This window comes from Entelurus aequoreus, linkage group LG18 (genome assembly GCF_033978785.1).
Source record: "Entelurus aequoreus isolate RoL-2023_Sb linkage group LG18, RoL_Eaeq_v1.1, whole genome shotgun sequence".
Classification (NCBI taxonomy): domain Eukaryota; kingdom Metazoa; phylum Chordata; class Actinopteri; order Syngnathiformes; family Syngnathidae; genus Entelurus; species Entelurus aequoreus.
Genome location: NC_084748.1, coordinates 7,221,573 through 7,247,752, shown reverse-complemented (window position 1 = coordinate 7,247,752; position 26,180 = coordinate 7,221,573). Strand labels below are relative to the sequence as shown.

The 26,180-nt window shown below is 40.5% G+C and overlaps 2 protein-coding genes across 3 annotated transcripts in view; one reads left to right on the top strand and one right to left on the bottom strand.

Annotated features, from left to right (window-relative positions):
* The window catches only part of wdr83 (WD repeat domain containing 83), a 54,165-nt gene extending 28,554 nt beyond the window's left edge, over nt 1-25,611 (top strand). The window contains exons 1-10 of one of the 2 annotated variants that reach the window (XM_062026429.1): nt 6,694-6,911; nt 9,042-9,164; nt 9,252-9,372; nt 15,732-15,837; nt 15,922-15,970; nt 16,034-16,160; nt 19,478-19,545; nt 19,620-19,728; nt 19,794-19,908; nt 19,981-25,611. In XM_062026429.1, coding sequence (XP_061882413.1) covers nt 9,062-9,164; nt 9,252-9,372; nt 15,732-15,837; nt 15,922-15,970; nt 16,034-16,160; nt 19,478-19,545; nt 19,620-19,728; nt 19,794-19,908; nt 19,981-20,139 — 957 coding nt within the window. In that variant the 5' untranslated portion in view covers nt 6,694-6,911; nt 9,042-9,061 and the 3' untranslated portion in view covers nt 20,140-25,611. Of the gene's footprint in view, nt 1-6,693; nt 6,912-9,041; nt 9,165-9,251; nt 9,373-15,731; nt 15,838-15,921; nt 15,971-16,033; nt 16,161-19,477; nt 19,546-19,619; nt 19,729-19,793; nt 19,909-19,980 lie in introns of those variants that run through there. The other variant, XM_062026430.1, reaches the window with a different exon arrangement.
* wdr83os (WD repeat domain 83 opposite strand) lies at nt 1,937-6,634 on the bottom strand. The gene is made up of 4 exons (XM_062026431.1): nt 6,441-6,634; nt 6,158-6,263; nt 5,955-6,052; nt 1,937-2,147 (listed from the first exon to the last, which is right to left on the bottom strand). Exons 1-4 carry the CDS (start codon nt 6,488-6,490, stop codon nt 2,081-2,083), a joined length of 321 nt encoding a protein of 106 aa, XP_061882415.1. The 5' UTR covers nt 6,491-6,634; the 3' UTR covers nt 1,937-2,080.
* Nucleotides 25,612-26,180: the final 569 nt, after the last annotated feature.

Sequence of the window (26,180 nt, the reverse complement as noted above, 5' to 3'; positions counted from 1 at the left end):
GTCCGATAATATCGGACTGCCGATATTATCGGCCGATAAATGCTTTAAAATGTAATATCGGAGATTTTCGGTATCGGTTTAAAAAATAATGCACTTTGTGACTTCAATAATAAATATGGCAGTGCCATGTTGACATTTTTTTCCATAACTTGAGTTGATTTATTTTGGAAAACCTTGTTACATAATGCATCCAGCGGGGCATCACAACAAAATTAGGCATAATAATGTGTTAATTCCACGACTGTATCATCCCACCATTCTCACTTTCAGTTACCATTTTTTTCGCCTAAATATAACCTTGACTACAAGTAGAATATTCCATATTATCAAAAAAATATATTTGCGGTCGTAAAAAAATTATGTTTTTAGTCTGAAAATTGCTGAATTGCTCCCTTTAAAGGCCTACTGAAAGCCACTACTACCGACCACGCAGTCTGATAGTTTATATATTAATGATGAAATCTTAACATTGCAACACATGCCAATACGGCCGGGTTAACTTATAAAGTGCAATTTTAAATTTCCCGCTAAACTTCCGGTTGAAAACGTCTATGTATGATGACGTATGCGCGGGACGTCAATCGTTGAAACGGAAGTATTCGGACCCCATTGAATCCAATACAAAAAGCTCTGTTTTCATCTCAAAGTTCCACAGTATTCTGGACATCTGTGTTGGTGAATCTTTTGCAATTTGTTTAATGAACAATGAAGACTGCAAAGAAGAAAGTTGTAGGTGGGATCGGTGTATTAGCGGCGGACTACAGCAACACAACCAGGAGGACTTTGAGATGGATAGCAGACGCGCCAGCCGCCGACCTCACCTTGACTTCCTCCGTCTCCGGGCCGCCGACCGCATCTATGATCGTCGCTCTGTCGATCGCTGGAACGCAGGTGAGCACGGGTGTTGATGAGCAGATGAGGGCTGGCTGGCGTAGGTGGATAGCTAATGTTTTTAGCATAGCTCTGTGAGCTCCCGTTGCTAAGTTAGCTTCAATGGCGTCGTTAGCAACAGCATTGTTAACCTTCGCCAGCCTGGAAAGCATTAACCGTGGATTTACAGGTCCATGGTTTAATAGTATTGTTGATTTTCTGTCTATCCTTCCAGTCAGAGGTTTATTTCTTTTGTTTCTATCTGCATTTAAGCCCGATGTGCTATCACGTTAGCTCCGTAGCTAAAGAGCTTCGCCGATGTATTGTCGTGGAGATAAAAGTCCCTGTCAATGTCCATTTCGCGTTCTCGACTCTCATTTTCAAGAGGATATAGTATCCGAGGTGGTTTAAAATACAAATCCGTGATCCACAATAGAAAAAGGAGAAAGTGTGGAATCCAATGAGCCAGCTTGTACCTAAGTTACGGTCAGAGCAAAAAAAGATACGTCCTGCACTGCACTCTAGTCCTTCACTCTCACGTTCCTCATCCACAAATCTTTCATCCTGGCTCGCTTTCTCGGTCCGAATCGCTCTAGCTGCTGGTGTAAACAATGGGGAAATGTGAGGAGCCTTTCAACCTGCGACGTCACGCTACTTCCGGTACAGGCAAGGCTTTTTTTATCAGCGACCAAAAGTTGCGAACTTTATCGTTGATGTTCTCTACTAAATCCTTTCAGCAAAAATATGGCAATATCGCGAAATGATCAAGTATGACACATAGAATGGATCTGCTATCCCCGTTTAAATTTTAAAAATTCATTTCAGTAGGCCTTTAACATTCAAAGTTGGACGTCACTTTGAAAGCTAAACAGTTTGGCTAACAGGATAACATGCATGCCTTACAAAAAAAGTGTTTTAAATTCTAAATTCGTAGTCAATACAGTACAGTTTCCTCTCTTCAACATGCAAAAAAAGTGAACCAAGCGCTTCCTGAATGTGAAGTTGGTGTCGAGCTTTTAAAGCTCAAATCAAGTCAAAAGTGAAGAAAAATACCAAACACACAATTCTTTGTATAACAACTTTATTTGCATCATCTTGTAAAACATCAGCATGTGTTCCCCAATAAAAGACTGGCAAACGTTTACAAAAAAAAAAAAAAAAAAAAAGATTATTATGGCGACATCATCGTGGCTTAAGACTGCTGCCGGGGTCACCACGGCGGCGACATGGGCTGCGGGTTCTGGAGGTAGGACATGACCACGGCCGAGATGGACAGCCTGCGGACGCAACGTGAAAATATACTTGAACTCACTGAGGTGTCAGCCGTGTCATGGTGCTTTTCCCTCCCGGTTTGGTTTTGTTTGCGAGTTGTCTTGGACAACAACAATAAAAAAAATGTCTGAGGTAACGTGAAAGTGCTACTACGGGCTGTCGTGCGCTCGCTAAAGCAACAGGGGGTGCTGTTGTTCTACCTCAGTTTTGTTTGAAATGAGTAGAGATGTCCGATAATATCGGTCTGCCGATATTATCGGCCGATAAATGCGTTAAAATGTAATATCGGAAATTATCGGTATCGGTTTTTTTATTATCAGTATCGTTTGTTTTTTGTTTTTTTTGTTTTTTTTAAATTAAATCCACATAAAAAACACAAGATACACTTACAATTAGTGCACCAACCCAAAAAACCTCCCTCCCCCATTTACACTCATTCACACTCATTCACACAAAAGGGTTGTTTCTTTCTGTTGTTAATATTCTGGTTCCTACATTATATATCAATATATATCAATACAGTCTGCAAGGGATACAGTCCGTAAGCACACATGATTGTGCGTGCTGCTGCTCCACTAATAGTACTAACCTTTAACAGTTAATTTTACACATTTTCATTAATTACTAGTTTTTATGTAACTGTTTTTATATTGTTTTACTTTCTTTTTTATTCAAGAAAATGTTTTTAATTTATTTATCTTATTTTATTTGATTCATTTTTTTAAAAAGTACCTTATCTTCACCATACCTGGTTGTCCAAATTAGGCATAATAATGTGTTAATTCCACGACTGTATATATCGGTTGATATCGGTATCGGTTGATATCGGTATCGGTAATTAAAGAGTTGGACAATATCGGCATATCGGAAAAAAGCCATTATCGGACATCCCTAGAAATGAGTATTCTGGGCTGCTCATATATGCAGATTTGTGGTCAAATTATATATATATATATATATATATATATATATATATATATATATATATATATATATATATATATATATATATATATATATATATATATATATATATATATATATATATATATATATATATAAGGTTTCTGGGGTCTATCCGTTATACAGTGCTCAATACCGGGGTAGAGCGGAATATACGTTAGGTCAGGAAAAATCACAAGAGGCTATATCATCCCTACAAGCCTGTAAAATCAGGAAACCTGCGAAACAGGCTTGTAGGGATGATATATAGCCTCTTGTGTTTTTTCCTGACCTAACATATAAGCATTACACTGGGAGCTAACACCATCACACTAAGCATTCGTTGCACGAACATACTAGCTTTGTTAGACAAGGTCATAGACTGTATTGGACAATATAGTTTACATACCAAATGTCAATTTCCATTTAACACAAGTAATAACAAAATGTAAATGCCTGACTTACCTCTCAAGGAGGAAATTAGCAAGTTTGGCGTCAGATGAAAAAATAATCTCCGCCTTCTATCGTCTCCATCTTTTAAAGGCATCCCCGATACAAATCCTCGTTTTGTTCCAGGCTTTGTCATGAATAAGTTGAGAATCGTACCGACGCCTTTTAGATTTACTAAGGTCTGACATGTTTAGTCACTTTACCAGTGGCAGTAGCTAGACGAAGATGGCGGTGCATAACTGGCAACCTGGATTTGACTTTCTAGCTGGTCAAACGGTAGAGGGCTGGTCATCGAAATGAAAACAATAACAACATTTCAGGGCTGTAAATCTAATTTTCTAAATGATCATATCCCGGCTGAACTACCATTATCAGTTCTAGAGGTGTTCGAAAAGAACATGATCTATTAATGCCTTTTGACATATCAGGGCCATTTAATGATGTTACTTATTACATATGGCTCCTTTAAATGGTGCTCATGAGTACGGAAGAATCGACAAAGCAGGCTCCGTACTGCGGCAAGTTTTAATCGTGATGAAACCGGAATTTTCTGTCATCAGGCACATGAACAATAACAAGATCTGATAGCTGTTCCATTACCTTTGTTCATACTACTGTCACTACTCAACTGCCAAAGCACTGTAGACACCTTAATATTGTTGCTTCCTATACTGTTATACTATTTGATCTTGCACTGGTACTGTATTTGACTACTGTACTTCTACTTGTACTGATACATCTACCATAACTACTGTGACTTATTGTGCAACTCATTGTCTCGTAATTAATTTACATCAGAGCTATTCAAATGTTTGTATTTTTTTTGTATTTAGTGTATTAGATTCCGTAACTAGTGTTTGAATCCCACTGTACGCAATATCTGAAGAGCATGGAAAAAAAGCATTTCACTGTGGTGTACTCTGCATGTGACGAATAAAACTTGAAACGGTAATACGATAGATCTAGTGCTTGTCAGGGGTGTCACCACCTCCAAAGTTATGATACTCCCGTATACTAAAGTAATATCCGATCATTACCTTATAAAATTCGAAGTTCTGACTCATTGTCAACAAGCTAATAATTATAATAATAATAACTGCTATAGCAGCCGCAACATCAATGCTGCCACAACGATGACTCTTGCTGGCCTACTGCCTTCGGTAATGGCACCATTCCCAAATTATGTGGGCTCTATTGATAACCTCACTAACAACTTTAACGACGTCCTGCGTGAAACCATTGATAGTATAGCACCGCTAAAGCTAAAAAGGGCCCCTAAAAGGCGTACCCCATGGTTTACAGAAGAAACTACAGCTCATAAATTATCATGGAGAAAGCTGGATCACAAATAATGGCGCGCGACTAAATTTGAGGTTTTCCATCAAGCATGGAGTGATAGTTTAATAACTTATAAACGCATGCTTACCTTAGCTAAAGCTAAATATTACTCAAATCTCATCCGCCTCAACAAAAACGATCCTAAATTTCTGTTTAGTACAGTAGCATCGCTAACCCAACAAGGGACTCCTCCCAGTAGCTCCACCCACTCGGCAGATGACTTTATGAATTTCTTTAATAAGAAAATTGAACTCATTAGAAAGGAGATTAAAGACAACGCATCCCAGCTACAACTGGGTTCTATTAACACAGATACGACTGTATATACGACGGACACTGCCCTCCAAAATAGTCTCTCTCTTTTTGATGAAATAACATTAGAGGAATTGTTGCGGCGTGTAAATGGGATAAAACAAACAATATGTTTACGTGACCCACTTCCTGGGAAACTTATCAAGGAGCTTTTTGTATTATTAGGTCCATCAGTGCTAAATATTATAAACATATCACTTTCCTCTGACACTGTTCACCTAGCATTCAAAAAAGCAGTTATCCATCCTCTGCTCAAAAGACCCAACCTCGATCCTGACCTCATGGTAAACTACCGGCCGGTGTCCCATCTTCCGTTTATTTCGAAAATCCTCGAAAAGATTGTGCAGCCCTTTGAGACACTTGTGATTTAGGGCTATATAAATAAACATTGATGGATTGAAACATTGAAACTAGCTCAGTAACAGCTCATTTTATGACCTATTCTGAGTTATATGTGTTTTATGTTGCACGATTGCGCCAAGAAAAATTCTTGGTTTGTGAACCCGTTTATGGCAATAAAAACTATTCTGATTCTGATTCCGGGAAAAAGATGCCAAAGCAGACTTATTTCACAGCAGGGGAGAAGAGCGTTGGTTGGCGCTTCCTTTTGCCAATGTTAATGTAAGTGGGTTTTTACTTTTATAATGTTTAATAATGTGACAAATATGCCTGTTAAATGTTTGTGATTTCTGACCATTTGTGAGGGCACCAAAAGGGGCTTCTCCGCGTGTGCCAGTGTTTTTCCGCGTGTGTGTGTGTGTCACACTCACATGAAGCTGCTCATCATCTGTTTGGTGTCTTCCGAGCTTCTGGAGTTGGCAAAGCTGATGAAGGAGCAGTAGACGGCGATCCAGGCGCACCATTTGAGCTGCGGCAAAACACGGAATCAAATGCTCGCTTTTAGCAATTGTCATGTTTTGGTTTTTCGTGTTGGAGTTGGGTGAAGGTGCCATGTTTTGACGTGATGACGTACCTTGAGCATCAGCCCACACATGCTGAAGATCATGCCCAGCAGGTTCATGTAGTCCGGGGTGGGGTCCTCCAGGGTCGGGTTGGTCTCCGTGCTGGGGGGCTTGTACCTGCAACCACACACATTGCCAATAATGATCTATGTAATGACTTCGATGTGCCATGTTTACAAGTGGTGTTACTTTAAGAGTGTCACTTTATGTTTCATCGGCTAATCGCTTAAGGACCCTGTGACGATTAGCTAAGGTTAGCCGAACAAGCCTAGCACTGGCCTGTAAAACACTTACCGCAATATCCTGTTTGGCCTCCTGGGATCCGCCATGCTATTAGAAGACATAATAATTGTAGACTTTTTAAATTAAAAACTCAGGCGATTGTTTCAGGCAGCTCGCCTTTTTGACCGTGCACTCGGCGCAGAGAGCCGTTTCCGCTAACGCTTCAAAACAATAGCATACGCCACTCACCGAACCAGCATCTAAAGGAGGACATGCGCTGGGAGGTTTTATTTTGAAATTTTTACAGCGTGGAGATAACGATGCCGGATACGACGTGACGTATTTCCTCTCAGACTACGGAAGTGATCTTTCGGACGGGATTGCGAGAACGAACACTGAAATAGTTGTTGTTTTTAACTATTTAACGTATTAATCTAATAATTGTTAGGATGCATACGTAGTCAATATATACATGTATAAAACATGCTTAGCATACTCGATTTTACATTAAATACTCGCAGAAGTCCTCGTTTTCAATTTTGAGTAAGTACCTCAAATGTATTTGTGTAGAATTAACCAGCTTGTCTTTTAAAATTATGACTTCATTTTGTCCTTTAAGCCAGTGTTTATATTACAATCAACATAAACTGTGTTGGCAACGAATGTTGATCACACTAGGAATTTAACTTGGTAGATCAGTGCTCTCTTTGTTCAATGTCAACAATAAAAACTATCTAAAATATAAACAAGTACTTAAATAACTAATATGTGGGAGACTAATAAAAAACAATTTGAAATGTGGACTCGTCAGACCACATAACACTTTCCCACTTTGCATCAGTCCATCTTAGATGAGCTCGGGCCCAGCGAAGCCGGCTGCGTTTCCGGGTGTTGTTGATAAATGGCTTTCGCTTTGCATAGTAGTTTTAACTCGCACCTACAGATGTAGCGACCAACTGTAGTTACTGACAGTGGTTTTCTGAAGTGTAACTGTGCCCATGTGGTGATATCCTTTACACACTGATGTAAGGGATCGAAGGACCGTAATATCATCGCTTACGTGCGGTGATTTCTCCAGATTTTCTGAACCTTTTTACAATATTACGGACCGTAGATGGTAAAATCCCTAAATTCCTTGCAATAGCTGGTTGAGAAATGTTGTTCTTAAACTGGTGGGACAATTTGCTCACGCATTTGTTCACAAAGTGGTGAACAAATGTTTGTGACTGACTGAGCATGTCACGGAAGCTGCTTTTATACCCAATCATGGCACCCACCTGTTCCCAATTAGCCTGTTCACCTGTGGGATGTTTCGAATAAGTGTATGATGAGCATTCCTCAACTTTCTCAGTCTTTTTTGCCACTTGTGCCGGCTTTTTTGAAACATGTTGCAGGCATCAAATTCCAAATGAGCTAATATTTGCAAAAAAAACAAAAAAAAACTTACAAGTTCAAACGTTAAGTATCTTGTCTTTGCAGTCTATTCAATTGAATATAGGTTGAAAAGGATTTGCAAATCATTGTATTCTGTTTTTATTTACCATTTACACCACAGGTGTCAAACTCAAAGCCCGGGGGCCAGATCTGGCCCGCGACATCATTTGATCTGGCCCGCAAACACCTGGAAATTATATGTGTGAATAAAGTACTTAATATTTTCTCACTAAATGTAATTAATATTTTTCAATTTGACAGAAAAAATATATATACTCCTTGAAATTGCATACCTTTAAAACTTTAATAGTATCCAATATCGCAACAAATATTACAGTATATTAGCATACTTTCCAAACATTTTTGGTCTAAATAAAAATAAATACTTAAATATCTGCTTGACTTATGATTTTACAGCAAATTACCCAGCAAATGAATAAAAATGACAATACATTTTACGGTGTTCTTTACAGCATATTACTGTAAATTTAAAAAAAAAAAACTACCAGTTTTTTGCAGTAAAATTCTGTTGCTTGAACCGCCAGTTTTTGACTGTAAAATCTACGGTTGTTGTTTTTAACGGTGTATTACTGTAACTGGAAAGACGGTACGTTTGTTTTTTACGGTAGAAAAAAGAACTTGTACTTTTTTTCCATTAACAATATAATGTTCTAAAAACTAATGTAAATTTAACACAAAAATGTGGGCAACTAAGCTGCCAGCTTTTTCCGTAACCCCCCCCCCCCCTCAACAAAAAAAACAAACTTACTGTTTTTCCATTTACTGTAAAATGTTGTAAATAAAAATAAATTTAAAAAAACACTATATTTTACAGTAAAATTTTGTAAATATAAAGTTTTTACTGTAAAATCGACAGTCTACTTAAAACAATTTGTAAAATTAATAATGAAATCCAGAAGCATATTCATACATTATTCGCTGTTACAAGCGGCCCTCTGATGGCAGCCATAACTGCGATGTGGCCCTCAATGAAAACGAGTTTGACATCCCTGATTTACACAATGTGCCAACTTCACTGGTTTTGGGTTTTGTAAATAAGAGGGCAGTGGTGCAAAGAGCAGAAAAGATGACCACGTGAACATGAGTTAGCACATTCCCAGTGACAGTAGTTCAGAGTTATTTCAAGGCATTAATTAGAATAATGGCCGGGGGGGAAATAAACTGTTTTTATGAAGTGTCATGCTGAAACTATTTGTTTACCTCCCCTCGCCCCCCCAGGTTGTGAGGTTACAAGCAGGATGTCGTTCCCTCTTCCCAAACCTCAGGTTCCTCAGCTACCTCGGCATCTCCTGCGGACCATCGACTGTAAACAAGGACCCGTCAGAGCCGTGCGCTTCAATGGTGACGAAGAAACGACAAGAAGCCTTTTTTATCGTTATTAGTGTTATTAATCGTACGACCTTTCTTTGTTCTTCTCGACCGTATTAGCTGACGGACAGTACATGCTGTCCTGCGGCGCTGACAAATCTCTCAAACTGTGGAGCGGTAGCCGAGGGACACTGCTGAAGACCTACAGCGGCCACGGCTACGAAGTCCTGGACGCCGACGGGTGAGCTGCTGTGTTGGATGCACCGAATCATAAATTAATTCTGAATTGTACAATAAGACACGTCAGGGACTTTTGACATGTGGTTGTTTGCTAAAGATCGACCCATATGTTTTTTTCAGGGCCCATACAAATGCCGTTTACCTTTTTCCTACGCTTTGAACCCTGCAGCTTATAAAACGGTGCGGCTAATTTATGGCTGTTTTTTTTATTGAACAAATAGTTGACATATACGCCACTGAAAAGTTGTGTTATTGTTTGTGCTACGGCGCCATCTTTTGGACAAAATCGCTCACTGCAGGTGCTGCTGGTTGAAAATGTAGATCCAGTTTCTGCTTTAAAGCGGAAGTAAAACCGTCTACAGCATTCCTGCTCGAAAGGGTTTTTTATCACTCCAAACATTTTACCATATAACTAAAACTATTCATACTTACTAAACCGTGTGACGTCTGTAGAAGTGTTTTCATGCATATTTGTACGTGCTATCGTATTGTAATCAAGCCAGTGTTGTTAGCATGAGCTAATATGCTAACACGTTTACGAGTGTCTGTGTTAGTATTATTATCTTACAATAGCATTCTTTTTGTATTGTTTCAGTTTCACAAATTCCTCAGTAAATTCAACAAAATGTCACCGTGGAGTTATTGAATCTGTTTAGCTGATTGGAGAGCTAGCTTCTGCAGCTAGTGGGTCCACGACGATGACTTCTGTTTTGTTTGATCAGCCGTTTTACTGCCGTGTTACAGACACCAATTGGAAGAACTTGAAGTATGTAAACAAATATTTGCAAAATCGTAATTAAGACGTAACTCCATACATGCATTAGCTTTGGGTGTTGTTAGCTAGTAATAGACATTTGGATAGCTAGCGTTAGCTGTCATTGAATTTATAGTCTATCATAACAACAACATGACTCCAAATATAATTAATTATTATTATTATTGGTCATTAGGAGTATGTGAAAATTCGACCTCTACCTTGTTTACTTCCGTGACGACCTCCTTAAAGTTTTTTAACCAATCAGAAATATCAAGCATTCAAAATGTGCCAAACATGGATGAGTATGGAGAGTGTTTTGCCTTTTTCCCATCATTCCTTGTAATGGATTAAAATGGGTGACGTTTAGATTTTTTTTTTTTTTTTCATGCTGAGTGGATGTTTTTTTTTATAATATCCACAAAGTTCAAAGAGCAGGTTGTGTCATGTGTGACCATGTTTGTTGATTTTTTTTGTGCTGGTTGAATGGTGTTTTTTTTCTGCACCATGACTAGGGAAGGTTGTTTGGATTGGGTCATATAAGTGAATGCTGTGCACAAAGTCAAATTGATGTACAATTGATGGCCACTGACAACGTTCAAAGAGCAGGTTGTGTCATGTGTGACCATGTTTGTTGATTTTTGTTGTGCTGGTTGAATGTTTTTTTTTTCCTGCACCATGACCAGGGAAGGTTGTTTGGATTGGGTCATATAAGTGAATGCTGTGCACAAAGTCAAATTAATGTACAATTAACGGCCACTGACAAAGTTCAAAGAGCAGGTTGTGTCATGTGTGACCATGTTTGTTGATTTCTTTGTGCTGGTTGAATGTTTTTTTTCTCCTGCACCATGACTAGGGAAGGTTGTTTGGATTGGGTCATATAAGTGAATGCTGTGCACAAAGTCAAATTGATGTACAATTAACGGCCACTGACAAAGTTCAAAGAGCAGGTTGTGTCATGTGTGACCATGTTTGTTGATTTTTTTTGTGCTGGTTGAATGTTTTTTTTCCCCCTGCACCGTGACTATCAATCAATCAATCAATATTTATTTATATAGCCCTAAATCACAAGTGTCTCAAAGGGCTGTACAAGCCACAACGTCATCCTCGGTACAGAGCCCACAGACTAGGGAAGTTTTGTTTGGATTGGGTCATATAAGTAAATTTTTTGATTTTAGATTTAGGTTTATTGGTTCCCGTTGGGGAAATTAATTTTCACTGCCGTACATTTGAACAATAGACATTACACATCACGAAACAAAAATAACAAAAAGACATCATACATGACCAACACACATTTACAGGCTTGTCAGACAGGTCGGCCGGGCCTGCTGTTAAGGGCGGCTATAGCTGCAGGGATAAGGCTTTTCCTGAATGCTGAATGTTTTTTTTCCCTGCACCATGACTAGGGGAGGTTGTTTGGATTGGGTCATATAAGTGAATGATGTCCACAAAGTCAAATTGATGTACAATTAATGGCCACTGACAAAGTTCAAAGAGCAGGTTGTGTCATGTGTGACCATGTTTGTTGATTTTTTTTGTGCTGGTTGAATGTTTTTTTTCCGTGCACCATGACCAGGGAAGGTTGTTTGGATTGGGTCATATAAATGAATACTGTGCACAAAATCAAATTGTTGTACAATTAATGGCCACTGACTTGAGTTGCTTTCGTTGGCCGCAAAATGGCAGCTATCAGGTCGTTGACTATTTGTATATTATGTGAAAACACCGCCCAATTACTTATTGGACATGGGCCTTAAAACTGCCAACAGGCAGTAGTTTCTTGGTATATTTTTTGCTTTAAATAAATGTAACTGTGAGGAAGTTGCAAACAGCCCCTTGAATACTGGTATGATATGTGTGTATATATATTGTATCTGCTGATGTAGTTCTGTTGTAGTTGTTAAAAACAAATGCTGATAGAGATTTTTTTTAAAAAGACACGTATACAATACAGGCCAAAAGTTTGGACACACCTTCTCCTCATTCAATGCATTTTTTTTTCATGACTATTTACATTGTAGATTGTCACATCAAAACTATGAACAAACACATGTGGAGTTATGTACTTAACAAAAAAAGGTGAAATAACTGAAAACATGTCTGATTACTGCTTTGCACACTCTTGGCATTCTCTCCATGAGCTTCAAGCACACCTGTGAAGTGAAGACCAAGGCAGTTATTACACCTTTTTTTGTTAAGTACATAACTGCACGTGTTCATTCATAGTTTTGATGTGACAATCTACAATGTAAATAGTCCTGAAAATAAAGAAAACGCATTGAATGAGAAGGCGTGTCCAAACTTTTGGCTTGTACTGTACTTCAAAAATGCTAACAGTAACGTTTATTTCAACTGTCTTTGTTAGAATAATTGTTTCTAAGTTATCACAAAAACTGTGTTACATTAAGTGCCCGGTGAGAAGCAAAAGCTGTCTTTGAAACCTACCAAGAAGAAGGCTCGTAAAACTCCACTGTGTAGGGGGGAAGCAACATGAAGGTGTTCCTGTTTCTTTCATGTATTGTAATCAAACAGAAATACACTGCTCAAAAAAATTAAAGGAACAGTTTTTTTATCAGGGTACGGCATGAATTCAATTGCACTTTTCTGATAAGGTTTTTGTCAGGTACGTGGCAGAGGGGGTTGTTAATCAGTTTCAGCTGCATTGGTGTTGATGGAATTAACAACAGGTGCACTAGAGGGGCAACAACGAGATGGCCCCCAAAACAGGACTGGTTTTGCAGGTGGAGGCCATTTCAAGTTCCTCCCTCTTGATCTTTTTTAACTGTTTTTCCACAAGTGTTGGCTTTAGTTAGAGCAGGGGTCACCAACGCGGTGCCCGCGGGCACCAGGTAGCCCGTAAGGACCAGATGAGTAGCCCGCTGGCCTGTTCTAAAAATAGCTCAAATAGCAGCACTTACCAGTGAGCTGCCTCTATTTTTTAAATTGTATTTATTTACTAGCAAGCTGGTCTCGCTTTGCCCGACATTTTTAATTCTAAGAGAGACAAAACTCAAATAGAATTTGAAAATCCAAGAAAATATTTTAAAGACTTGGTCTTCACTTGTTTAAATAAATGCATTATTTTTTTTACTTTGCTTCTTATAACTTTAAGAAAGACAATTTTAGAGAAAAAATACAACCTTAAAAATGATTTTAGGATTTTTTAACATATATACCTTTTTATCTTTTAAATTCCTTCCTCTTCTTTCCTGACAATTTAAATCAATGTTCAAGTAAATGTATTTTTTTTATTGCAAAGAATAATAAATAAATTTTGATTTAATTCTTCATTTTAGCTTCTGTTTTTTCGACGAAGAATATTTGTGAAATATTTCTTCAAACTTATCATGTTTAAAATTCAAAAAAATTATTCTGGCAAATCTAGAAAATCTGTAGAATCAAATTTAAATCTTATTTCAAAGTCTTTTGAATTTCTTTTAAAATTTTTGTTCTGGAAAATCTAGAAGAAATAATGATTTGTCTTTGTTAGAAATATAGCTTGGTCCAATTTGTTATATATTCTAACAAAGTGCAGATTGGATTTTAACCTATTTAAAACATGTCATCCAAATTCTAAAATTAATCTTAATCAGGAAAAATAACGAATGATGTTCCATAAATTATTTTTTTTAATTTTTTCAAAAAGATTCGAAATAGCTAGTTTTTCCTCTTCTTTTTTTCGGTTGAATTTTGAATTTTAAAGTCGAAACTGAAGATAGATTATGTTTGAAAATTTAATTGTCATTTTTTTTCGTGTTTTCTCCTCTTTTAAACCGTTGAATTAAGTGTAAATATCATTAATTATTAATAATAACATAGAGTTAAAGGTAAATTGAGCAAATTGGCTATTTCTGGCAATTTATTTAGGTGTGTATCAAACTGGTAGCCCTTCCCATTAATCACTACCCAAGAAGTAGCTCCTGGTTTCAAAAAGGTTGGTGACCCCTGAGTTAGAGTCATTATCACCACTGGGAGCATGAGGCCATTTCTTAACCCTCCTGAAGTTGCGCAGATTGTCCTACTCCTCCAGGATGGCACATCCATGCGTGCTGTTGCAAGAAGATTTGATGTGTCTCCCAGTACAATCTCCAGAGCATGGAGAAGATTCCAGGAGACAGGCAGTTACTCTAGGAGTGCTGGACAGGGCCGTAGACGGTTCTCATCCCATCAGCAGGACCGTTATCTGCTGCTTTGTGCAAGGAGGAACAGGTTGAGCACTGCCCGAGCCCTACAGAAGGACCTCCAGCAGGCTACTGGTGTGAATGTCTCTGCCCAAACAGTCAGAAACAGACTTCACGAGGGTGACCTCAGGGCACGACGTCCTGTAGTGTGCCCTGTGCTCACTGCTCAGAACCGTGGAGCTCGATTGGCATTTGCCATAGAACACCAGAATTGGCAAGTCCGCCACTGGCGCCCTGTGCTTTTCACAGATGAGAGCAGGTTTACCCTGAGCACCTGTGATAGACGTGAAAGGGTCTGGAGAAGCCAAGGAGAGCATTATGCTGCTTGCAACATCATTCAGCATGACCCGTTCGGTGGTGGGTCAGTGATGGTCTGGGGAGGCATTTCCATGGAGGGACGAACAAACCTCTACAGGCTAGAGAACGGCAGTCTGACTGCCATTAGGTATCGGGATGAAATCCTTGCACCCATGGTCAGACCCTACGCTGGTGCAGTAGGTCCTGGGTTCCTCCTGGTCCACGACAATGCCCGGCCTCATGTGGCAAGAGTATGCAGACAGTATCTGGAGGATGAAGGAATTGACACAAGTGAATGGCTCTCACGATCACCTGATCTAAACCCGATAGAACACCTCTGGGACATAATGTTTCGCTCCATCAGACGCTGCCAGGTTGCTCCTCAGACTTTACAGGAGCTCACTGATGCCCTTAGACAGATCTGGGAGGACATCCCACAAGACACCATCCGTGGTCTCATTAGGAGCATGCCGCGACGTTGTCAAGCATGCATACAAGCACGTGGGGGCCACACAAGATATTGAAAATCATTTTGAGTTGCAGAAATTGAATTTAGGCAAAATGGACGAGCCTGCCACATCATTTTTTCACTTTGATTTTTGGGGTGTCTATATACTGAGCCCTCTGTAGGCTGAAAACTTTTATTTCCATCAAAAGATGTGGCATCCTTTTGTTCCTGAGACATTAAACTGTCCATATCAGTATAGATATCGGAAGAAAAAAAATTTCACCATTGAAATCTTTTGGGTTTTCAAAGTGTTCCTTTAATTTTTTTGAGCAGTGTATATTGTCTGACCCAAGAACTACAAAAGCGAAGAGGAAGCAGGACCAGACTCCCCTCCAGACGACCTCTTTTTGAACTGTTTTACGACCTTTTCTGTGAACTGTTTACGACCCAGTCCCTTTGGAAGCAGCTGTGGTCAGAGAAAGTCCAAATAAAGGAGGAGGCATACAATATTTCGCCAGAGCGTGCAGAGACACTGTGCAAAAGTACAGACCAGACGTTTCTCCTCAAATTGAGCCAAATTGAATTCTGTCTCTCTTTAATTCTTTGCTTCTTGTCTTGTTTAATAGATGTCATCAGTGTTTGAACCTAACAGTCTTTTTGAATGGCTGTCCCCGCAGGTCCTTTGACAACAGCCAGATTTGCTCCTGCAGCTCGGACAAGACGGTGATTCTCTGGGACGTGGCCACCGGACAGCTGGCCAGGAAGATCCGCGGTCACGCCGGGGTGAGCGCCGCTCTTTTCGTCCCGTCTTCGTTGTCTGGCTTTTCACTTTTCACTTGACGCGCCTCAAAATGTCTTTTGGCGCAGAAAATCAACTGCGTGCAGTTCAACGAGGAGGCAACGGTCATCCTGTCTGGTAGGTGGGAGTCTCAAATGTTGCGTTCAAGGCCTCGCTTTATGGTTGTCCAATTTTGAACAGGTTCCATAGACGGGACGGTGCGCTGCTGGGACACCAGGTCTCGCAGGAACGAGCCCCTCCAGGTTTTGGATGAGGCCAAAGACAGCGTCAGCAGCCTGAAAGTGGTCAAACACGAGCTGCTCACTGGGTTAGTGTCGCAACGTGAAGTTGGTAAAGTAACCCTCCACAGCTGGGAGAGAATAATGATGGCATGAGAGGAAAATAACACCTGTCCGTTTGCACGGTGGACTGTTGGTTAGCACGGTGTTTTTCAACCTTTTTTGAGCCAAGGCACATTTTTTGCGTTGAAAAAATCCGCCAGCAGAAATCATTAAAAAACGAAACTCAGTTGACAGTAAAAAGTCGTCGTCGCAATAGTTGGATATGACTTTAAAGCATAACCAAGCATGCATCACTATAGCTCTTGTCTCAAAGTAGGTGTACTGTCACCACCTGTCACATCACCCCCTGACTTATTTTGACTTTTTTGGTGTTTTCCTGCGTGTAGTGTTTTAGTTCTTGTCTCGCGCTCCTATTTTGGTGGCCTTTACCTCTTTTTTTGGTATTTTCCTGTAGCAGTTTCGTGTCTTCCTTTGAGCGATATTTCCCGCATCTACTTTGTTTTAGCAATCAAGAACATTTCAGTTGTTTTTGTCCTTCGTTGTGGTGACATCGTTGATTGTCATGTCATGTTCGGATGTACATTGTGGACGTCGTCTTTGCTCCACAGTAAGTCTTTGCTGTCGTCCAGCATTCTGTTTTTGTTTACTTTGTAGCCAGTTCAGTTTTAGTTTCGTTCTGCATAGCCTTCCCTAAGCTTCAAAAAGAAACATAGTGCAAAAGGAGGTAAGGTGCACAGTCCAGTCCTGAGAACGAATGTTCTGAATGTGTTGTTTAAATATTACACTATATACATATATACAGAAGCATTCAGACTGTGGATGGAAAGTAAAAATTGCACACAGAGAAGTGCTAAACTATAAAATCAGTGCCTATGAGAGTTTATTGTGGTTATGGCTTATGGCAGGGGTGTCCAAACTTTTTCCACTGAGGGCCGCACACTGAAAAATCAAAGCAAGCGGGGGCCGTTTTGATATTTTTTTATTTTAAAAACCAATACAATACATGTATAAAAAATATACATTTAGGCCTCCACTCAGGCTTGATCCCGGAGACCCCAAAGGGTTTTGGTAAAAAAAATATTAAAAATGTGTCATTATTCAGTATTATTATTTGTATTATTATTCAAGTTTTAAATCCCTAGATCAACATTAGGTCTATCTGTCAATATAACGTTTTTAAAGATTTAAGTCGTATGCTCTTTTTGTCAAAGAAAACCCTGTTTTTATGGAAAAAACACAAAATATACAATATTTTCACCCAATAAAATTTTTAAGTGGAATATTTGAGATTATATAATAATTGGAGCCTTAAAAAGGTCAATAACTCATAACACCATTGATTTTAATTCATTATTATTTTTTGAGTGATGACACTTAAAAACAAATCACACAAAAATTATTGGGGAACCAAAAGGGTCCTACTCATTAAAGTGTTAAAAAATAAATTGTACATTTTTTTACTGTTTACTTTTAACACAATAATCTCGAGATCAACTTCAGATCTATCTGTCAATTATTAGTTTTATTGTTGTTTATGTTTTTTGTTTGTTCGTTTTAGGCCCTTCTTTAAAAAAAAAAAAAAAAACAGCTCAATTTTTTATATGGCAAACACAAAATATGCAACAATTTCCCCCAAAAAATATCTCAAAGTGCAATATTTAATGTGACGTAATTGGAGCCTTGGATAGGTCAATAATTCATAATGACATTGATTTTGATTCATTATTTTTTAAAGAAAGAAACAGCCTGCATGGCAGCTTTGTATTATTAGAGTAAATAATGCAACATTTTCTTGTTACATTTCACCTGTTTGGTCTTTCATAACACTTTTTATGTTTTTAATTTTTTTTAATCGTATTTTAAAATGGGCTGTTAAAAAATGACCTGCGGGCCGCAAATGGCCCCCGGGCCGCACTTTGGACACCCCTGGCTTATGGGGTTTGTATATTGATATCGTTTTATCGCCCAGCCCTATAGTGCATGATAGGTTCATTGGAGACGTGTCAATAAGTATGATTATTATTAGGGATGTCCAATAATGGCTTTTTGCCGATATCCGATATTCCGATATTGTCCAACTCTTAATTACTGATACCGATATCAACCGATACCGCTATATATACAGTCGTGGAATTAACACATTGTTATGCCTAATTTGGACAACCAGGTATGGTGAAGATAAGGTCCTTTTTTTCAAAAATTAATAAAATAAAAAGAGATAAATAAATTAAAAACATTTTCTTGAATAAAAAAGAAAGTAAAACAATATAAAAACAGTTACATAGAAACTAGTAATTAATGAAAATGAGTAAAATTAACTGTTAAAGGTTAGTACTATTAGCGGACCAGCAGCACGCACAATCATGTGTGCTTACGGACTGTATCCCTTGCAGACTGTATTAGGGCTGCAACTAACGATTAATTTGATGATCGATTAATCTGTCGATTATTACTTCGATTAATCGATTAATAATCGGATAAAAGAGACAATCTACATTTCTATCCTATCCAGTATTTTATTGGGGGGAAAAACAGCATACTGGCAACATACTTATTTTGATTATTGTTTCTCAGCTGTTTGTAAATGTTGCAGTTTATAAATAAAGGTTTTTTGTTTTTTTTTAAATAATTTTTTTAAATTAAAAAAAAAAAAAAAAAGCCTCTGCGCATGCGCATAGCATAGATCCAACGAATCGATGACTAAATTAATCGGCAACTATTTTTATAATCGATTTTAATCGATTTAATCGATTAGTTGTTGCAGTCCTAGACTGTATTGATATATATTGATATATAATGTAAGAACCAGAATATTAATAACAGAAAGAAACAACCCTTTTGTGTGAATGGGGGAGGGAGTTTTTTTGGGTTGGTGCACTAATTGTAAGTGTATCTTGTGTTTTTTATGTGGATTTAATTAAAAAAAATAAAAACGATACCGATAATTAAAAAAACGATACCGATAATTTCCGATATTACATTTTAAAGCATTTATCGACATCTCTAATTATTATTGTCTATATGTGCCCTTTGATTGGCTGGCAAGCAGCCAGAAGTCAGCTGGGATAGGCTCCAGCGTACCCGTGACCCCAGAAAGGATAAGCGGTACAAGATGTAATCAATGTTTTTTCTGAATGATTCCAATCCTTTTGTTAAAATTGTTAAAATTGGACATTTTGCCAAACAAAGGGCAGAAACCTGAGATGAGGCTGGTTGTGTGTGCCATCCATCCTTTTCCGCTTATCGAAAGTTGGGTCGCGGGGGCAGCAGCCTAAGCAGAGAAGCCCAGACTCTATTGTATGCTGTGCAGACTCGGTTTTGACTCCATGATGACTGTTTCCAGGTCGGTGGACGGGCGAGTGCGACGCTACGACCTCAGGATGGGACAGCTGCACGTGGACTTCATCAACAGTCAGCGATTGTCCCGCGGGAATGTTTTGTGGGTGTCGGGAAGCGTGTGTGATTGTGCACGTTGTGTGTCGCAGGTCCCATCACGTGCGTGTGCTTCAGTCAGGACGGACAGTGCACGCTCAGCTCCAGTCTGGACTCCACAGTCAGGCTCCTGGACAAGAGCACGGGGGAAATGCTGGGGGAGTGAGTGGCACGTTTATTTGGGGGCGGGGTACATCCGACATGTAAATGTGTGCCTTGGCCCGCAGGTACACGGGACACCAGATGAAGGGGTACAAGCTGGAATGTTGCCTGTCCTCCAAAGACACGCACGTCCTGAGCTGCTCCGAGGACGGACACGTGTACTGCTGGGACTTGGTGGAGGTAAGAAAGGCGGAGTCGGGTTCCGGTCGGCGGAAGCGACGACGAGGCATCCAACAATCTGTCGTCTCGCAGGGGTCTTTGTCCCTGAAGCTGCCCGTGGGCAAGGCCGTGGTCCAGTCCTTGGCCTTCCACCCCAAGGAGACCCGCCTCCTAACCGCCACGGAGGGGCGTGTCCAAGTGTGGGCGGCCGAGCCCGAAGAGGCGGACGACGCTGACATCATGGCAACATAATCTAGGGTCTGGACGTGAACATTTATTTTGGTGAACCCCTTCTTGTTGGGTTTGTCACGTGACTACAACCTCCAGGGGCAAACATTGTGATCATCGAACCCACGACCACACAACCTTTCTGAGAGTCAAGCACGCTATGCTCCCAAGTCACCGACCTGCACGGCTCTTCAGGTGTCACAGCTAAGCGAGTTGGCACCTGTTGCATCAACCCCCCCAAACTTCACTCTTATTCCGGGTTTCGGCACCAATGTAACTGTCATCATCCCACCGGACCCACGCCCACACAACCCATCAAACTGAGGCTAGCATGCAAGCCACTATGCTAAAAGCCTAGTTCTTACATTCACCCCCCTAAACCTCACTCTTATTCCGGGTTTCGGCACCATTGTAACTGTGATCATCCCACCGGACCCACGCCCACACAACCTATCCAACTGAGGCTAGCATGCTAGCCACTATGCTAAAAGCCTAGTTCTTACATTCACCCCCCTAAACCTCACTCTTATTCCGGGTTTCGGCACCATTGTAACTGTGATCATCCCACCGGACCCACGCCCACACAACCCATCCAACTGAGGCTAGCATGCTAGCCACTATGCTAAAAGCCTAGTTCTTACATTCACCCCCCTAAACCTCACTCTTATTCCGGGTTTCGGCACCATTGTAACTGTGATCCTCCCACCGGACCCACGCCCACACAACCCATCAAACTGAGGCTAGCATGCTAGCCACTATGCTAAAAGCCTAGTTCTTACATTCACCCCCCTAAACCTCACTCTTATTCCGGGTTTCGGCACCATTGTAACTGTGATCATCCCACCGGACCCACGCCCACACAACCCATCCAACTGAGGCTAGCATGCTAGCCACTATGCTAAAAGCCTGGTTCTTACATTCACCCCCCTAAACCTCACTCTTATTCCGGGTTTCGGCACCATTGTAACTGTGATCATCCCACCGGACCCACGCCCACACAACCTATCAAACTGAGGCTAGCATGCTAAACACTATGCTAAAAACCTAGGCTCTCGACGCAGCAACTAAGCTAACCGGCATCCATTATTACATTCACCCCCTTAAACCTCACTCTTATTCCGGGTTCGGCACCAATGTAACTGTGATCATCCCACCGGACCCACGCCCACACAACCCATCAAACTGAGGCTAGCATGCTAGCCTCTATGCTAAAAGCCTAGTTCTTACAAATTAACCCCCCTAAACCTCACTCTTATTCCGGGTTTCGGCACCAATTTAACTGTGATCATCCCACCGGACCCACGCCCACACAACCCATCAAACTGAGGCTAGCATGCTAGCCACTATGCTAAAAGCCTAGTTCTTACATTCACCCCCCTAAACCTCACTCTTATTCCGGGTTTCGGCACCATTGTAACTGTGATCATCCCACCGGACCCACGCCCACACAACCCATCCAACTGAGGCTAGCATGCTAGCCACTATGCTAAAAGCCTAGTTCTTACATTCACCCCCCTAAACCTCACTCTTATTCCGGGTTTCGGCACCATTGTAACTGTGATCATCCCACCGGACCCACGCCCACACAACCTATCAAACTGAGGCTAGCATGCTAGACACTATGCTAAAAACCTAGGCTCTCGACGCAGCAACTAAGCTAGCCGGCATCCATTATTACATTCACCCCCTTAAACCTCACTCTTATTCCGGGTTTCGGCACCAATGTAACTATGATCATCCCACCGGACCCACGCCCACACAACCCATCAAACTGAGGCTAGCATGCAAGCCACTATGCTAAAAGCCTAGTTCTTACATTCACCCCCCTAAACCTCACTCTTATTCCGGGTTTCGGCACCATTGTAACTGTGATCATCCCACCGGACCCACGCCCACACAACCTATCCAACTGAGGCTAGCATGCTAGCCACTATGCTAAAAGCCTAGTTCTTACATTCACCCCCCTAAACCTCACTCTTATTCCGGGTTTCGGCACCATTGTAACTGTGATCATCCCACCGGACCCACGCCCACACAACCCATCCAACTGAGGCTAGCATGCTAGCCACTATGCTAAAAGCCTAGTTCTTACATTCACCCCCCTAAACCTCACTCTTATTCCGGGTTTCGGCACCATTGTAACTGTGATCCTCCCACCGGACCCACGCCCACACAACCCATCAAACTGAGGCTAGCATGCTAGCCACTATGCTAAAAGCCTAGTTCTTACATTCACCCCCCTAAACCTCACTCTTATTCCGGGTTTCGGCACCATTGTAACTGTGATCATCCCACCGGACCCACGCCCACACAACCCATCCAACTGAGGCTAGCATGCTAGCCACTATGCTAAAAGCCTGGTTCTTACATTCACCCCCCTAAACCTCACTCTTATTCCGGGTTTCGGCACCATTGTAACTGTGATCATCCCACCGGACCCACGCCCACACAACCTATCAAACTGAGGCTAGCATGCTAAACACTATGCTAAAAACCTAGGCTCTCGACGCAGCAACTAAGCTAACCGGCATCCATTATTACATTCACCCCCTTAAACCTCACTCTTATTCCGGGTTCGGCACCAATGTAACTGTGATCATCCCACCGGACCCACGCCCACACAACCCATCAAACTGAGGCTAGCATGCTAGCCTCTATGCTAAAAGCCTAGTTCTTACAAATTAACCCCCCTAAACCTCACTCTTATTCCGGGTTTCGGCACCAATGTAACTGTGATCATCCCACCGGACCCACGCCCACACAACCCATCAAACTGAGGCTAGCATGCTAGCCACTATGCTAAAAGCCTAGTTCTTACATTCACCCCCCTAAACCTCACTGTTATTCCGGGTTTCGGCACCATTGTAACTGTGATCATCCCACCGGACCCACGCCCACACAACCCATCCAACTGAGGCTAGCATGCTAGCCACTATGCTAAAAGCCTAGTTCTTACATTCACCCCCCTAAACCTCACTCTTATTCCGGGTTTCGGCACCATTGTAACTGTGATCATCCCACCGGACCCACGCCCACACAACCTATCAAACTGAGGCTAGCATGCTAGACACTATGCTAAAAACCTAGGCTCTCGACGCAGCAACTAAGCTAGCCGGCATCCATTATTACATTCACCCCCTTAAACCTCACTCTTATTCCGGGTTTCGGCACCAATGTAACTATGATCATCCCACCGGACCCACGCCCACACAACCCATCAAACTGAGGCTAGCATGCTAGCCTCTATGCTAAAAGCCTAGTTCTTACAAATTAACCCCCCTAAACCTCACTCTTATTCCAGGTTTCGGCACCAATGTAACTGTGATCATCCCACCGGACCCACGCCCACACAACCCATCAAACTGAGGCTAGCATGCTAGCCACTATGCTAAAAGCCTAGGCTCTCGACGTAAGCTAGCCAGCATCCATTATTACATCCACGCCCTAAACCTACCTCTTATTCCGGGTTTCGGCACCAATGTAACTGTGATCATCCCACCGGACCCACACAAGCCATCGAACTGAGGCTAGCATGCTAGACACTATGCTAAAAGCTGAGGCTTTCGACGCAACAACTAAGCTAGCCGGCATTACATCCCCTAAACCTCACTCTTATTCCGGGTTTCGGCACCACCTGGCCCAGCCCTGTGCATGCCTGGTGTTCTGCTGTTAGGTATTACAGGCCATGGGGCCTTTTGCAGCCCAAAGCTGGAGTTGAGTTAGCCCGCAACGTACTGTCGGAAAACAACAGTAAAAATGCAAGAAAATAAAGACACAATGTAACGAGAAAAAAAATGAAATTTTGATCAAACCTAATACAATCCGTCACTTATAACACAAAGCGCAGCATTGAGTTTTTATATACGTCTGTGGATTTTTAAAATAAAAAATATCCAAAGGCCCCCTACATACTTCTATTATATTTTGTATACATTTTGAGCTTTTTCCTCACATTGTTACTGGTTTGTTTTTTTCAGATATGTTGTGGGCCAACAAAACTCGAGCTGCGTGCCGCAAACGGCCCCCGGGGCCACACTTTGGACCCCCTTGTTTAAACACTCGCTCTTGATGGCATTTGCATTTTAGCCTTCATGTGACTTAGTTTTGATCAACATTGTGCCGCTGAATTTGTTTTATGGTGAGATTTTTGGGGGCATTTTTGTGTTTGGACAATGGACAATAGCAGTTTAATCAGAAGTAAACAATGGCTGTCTCTCAAATGTTATTTTTTTTTCTTCAATTCTGTTAAATTTAGACGTTTGTCACAATTTTTTGTTGCTTTTTCTAATAAAAATGACGTCATTGAAAGTGCATCGACATTATTTCATACGTAGGGTCAATTGAGGGAGACATAATGGTAAATATAGGCTTTTATTGTCATAGCGCATTTATTTTTAGCACATGATTTCATTAATTGTAAGGGAAAAAAACTAACATTTTAATTAATTAATTAAAGCGTCCTCTACAGTGTGAGGGGTGCTGTGAGGGCCCGGGGCCACACTTTGGACCCCCTTGTTTAAACACTCGCTCTTGATGGCATTTGCATTTTAGCCTTCATGTGACTTAGTTTTGATCAACATTGTGCAGCTGAATTTGTTTTATTGTGAGATTTTTGGGGGCATTTTTGTGTTTGGACAATGGACAAATAGCAGTTTAATCAGAAGTAAACAATGGCTGTCTCTCAAATGTTATTTTTTTTCTTCAATTCTGTTAAATTTAGACGTTTGTCACAATTTTTTGTTGCTTTTTCTAATAAAAATGACGTCATTGAAAGTGCATCGACATTATTTCGCATGTAGGGTCAATTGAGGGAGACATAATGGTAAATATAGGCTTTTATTGTCATTGCGCATTTATTTTTAGCACATGATTTCATTAATTGTAAGGGGAAAAAAACTAACATTTTAATTAATTAATTAAAGCGTCCTCTACAGTGTGAGGGGTGCTGAGAGGCCCCGGGGCCACACTTTGGACACCCTTGTTTAAACACTCGGTCTTGATGGCATTTGCATTTTAGCCTTCACGTGACTTAGTTTTGATCAACATTGTGCAGCTGAATTTGTTTTATTGTGAGATTTTTGGGGGCATTTTTGTGTTTGGACAATGGACAAATAGCAGTTTAATCAGAAGTAAACAATGGCTGTCTCTCAAATGTTATTTTTTTCTTCAATTCTGTTAAATTTAGACGTTTGTCACAATTTTTTGTTGCTTTTTCTAATAAAAATGATGTCATTGAAAGTGCATCGACATTATTTCATAAGTAGGGTCAATTGAGGGAGACATAATGGTAAATATAGGCTTTTATTGTCATAGCGCATTTATTTTTAGCACATGATTTCATTAATTGTAAGGGAAAAAAACCTAACATTTTAATTAATTAATTAAAGCGTCAACTACAGTGTGAGGGGTGCTGAGAGGCCCCGGGGCCACACTTTGGACACCCTTGTTGGCATTTGCATTTTAGCCTTCATGTGACTTAGTTTTGATCAACATTGTGCCGCTGAATTTGTTTTATTGTGAGATTTTTGGGGGCATTTTTGTGTTTGGACAATGGACAAATAGCAGTTTAATCAGAAGTAAACAATGGCTGTCTCTCAAATGTTATTTTTTTTTCTTAAATTCTGTTAAATTTAGACATTTGTCACAATTTTTTGTTGCTTTTTCTAATAAAAATGACGTCATTGAAAGTGCATCGACATTATTTCGCATGTAGGGTCAATTGAGGGAGACATAATGGTAAATATAGGCTTTTATTGTCATTGCGCATTTATTTTTAGCACATGATTTCATTAATTGTAAGGAAAAAAAACCTAACATTTGAATTAATTAATTAAAGCGTCTTCTACAGTGTGAGGGGTGCTGAGAGGCCCCGGGGCCACACTTTGGACACCCTTGTTTAAACACTCGCTCTTGATGGCATTTGCATTTTAGCCTTCACGTGACTTAGTTTTGATCAACATTGTGCTGCTGAATTTGTTTTATTGTGAGATTTTTGGGGGCATTTTTGTGTTTGGACAATGGACAAATAGCAGTTTAATCAGAAGTAAACAATGGCTGTTTCTCAA

What these genes read in the sequence shown, in the direction of transcription:
- wdr83os (XM_062026431.1), bottom strand. Translation starts at nt 6,490, where the DNA reads ATGTCTTCTAATAGCATGGCGGATCCCAGGAGGCCAAACAGGATATTG. An exon ending in AGGCCAAACAGGATATTGCG is followed by an intron (nt 6,264 to 6,440) that starts GTAAGTGTTTTA and finishes GTGTGGTTGCAG; the next exon opens with GTACAAGCCCCCCAGCACGG. An exon ending in CAGATGATGAGCAGCTTCAT is followed by an intron (nt 2,148 to 5,954) that starts GTGAGTGTGACA and finishes TTGCGTCCGCAG; the next exon opens with GCTGTCCATCTCGGCCGTGG.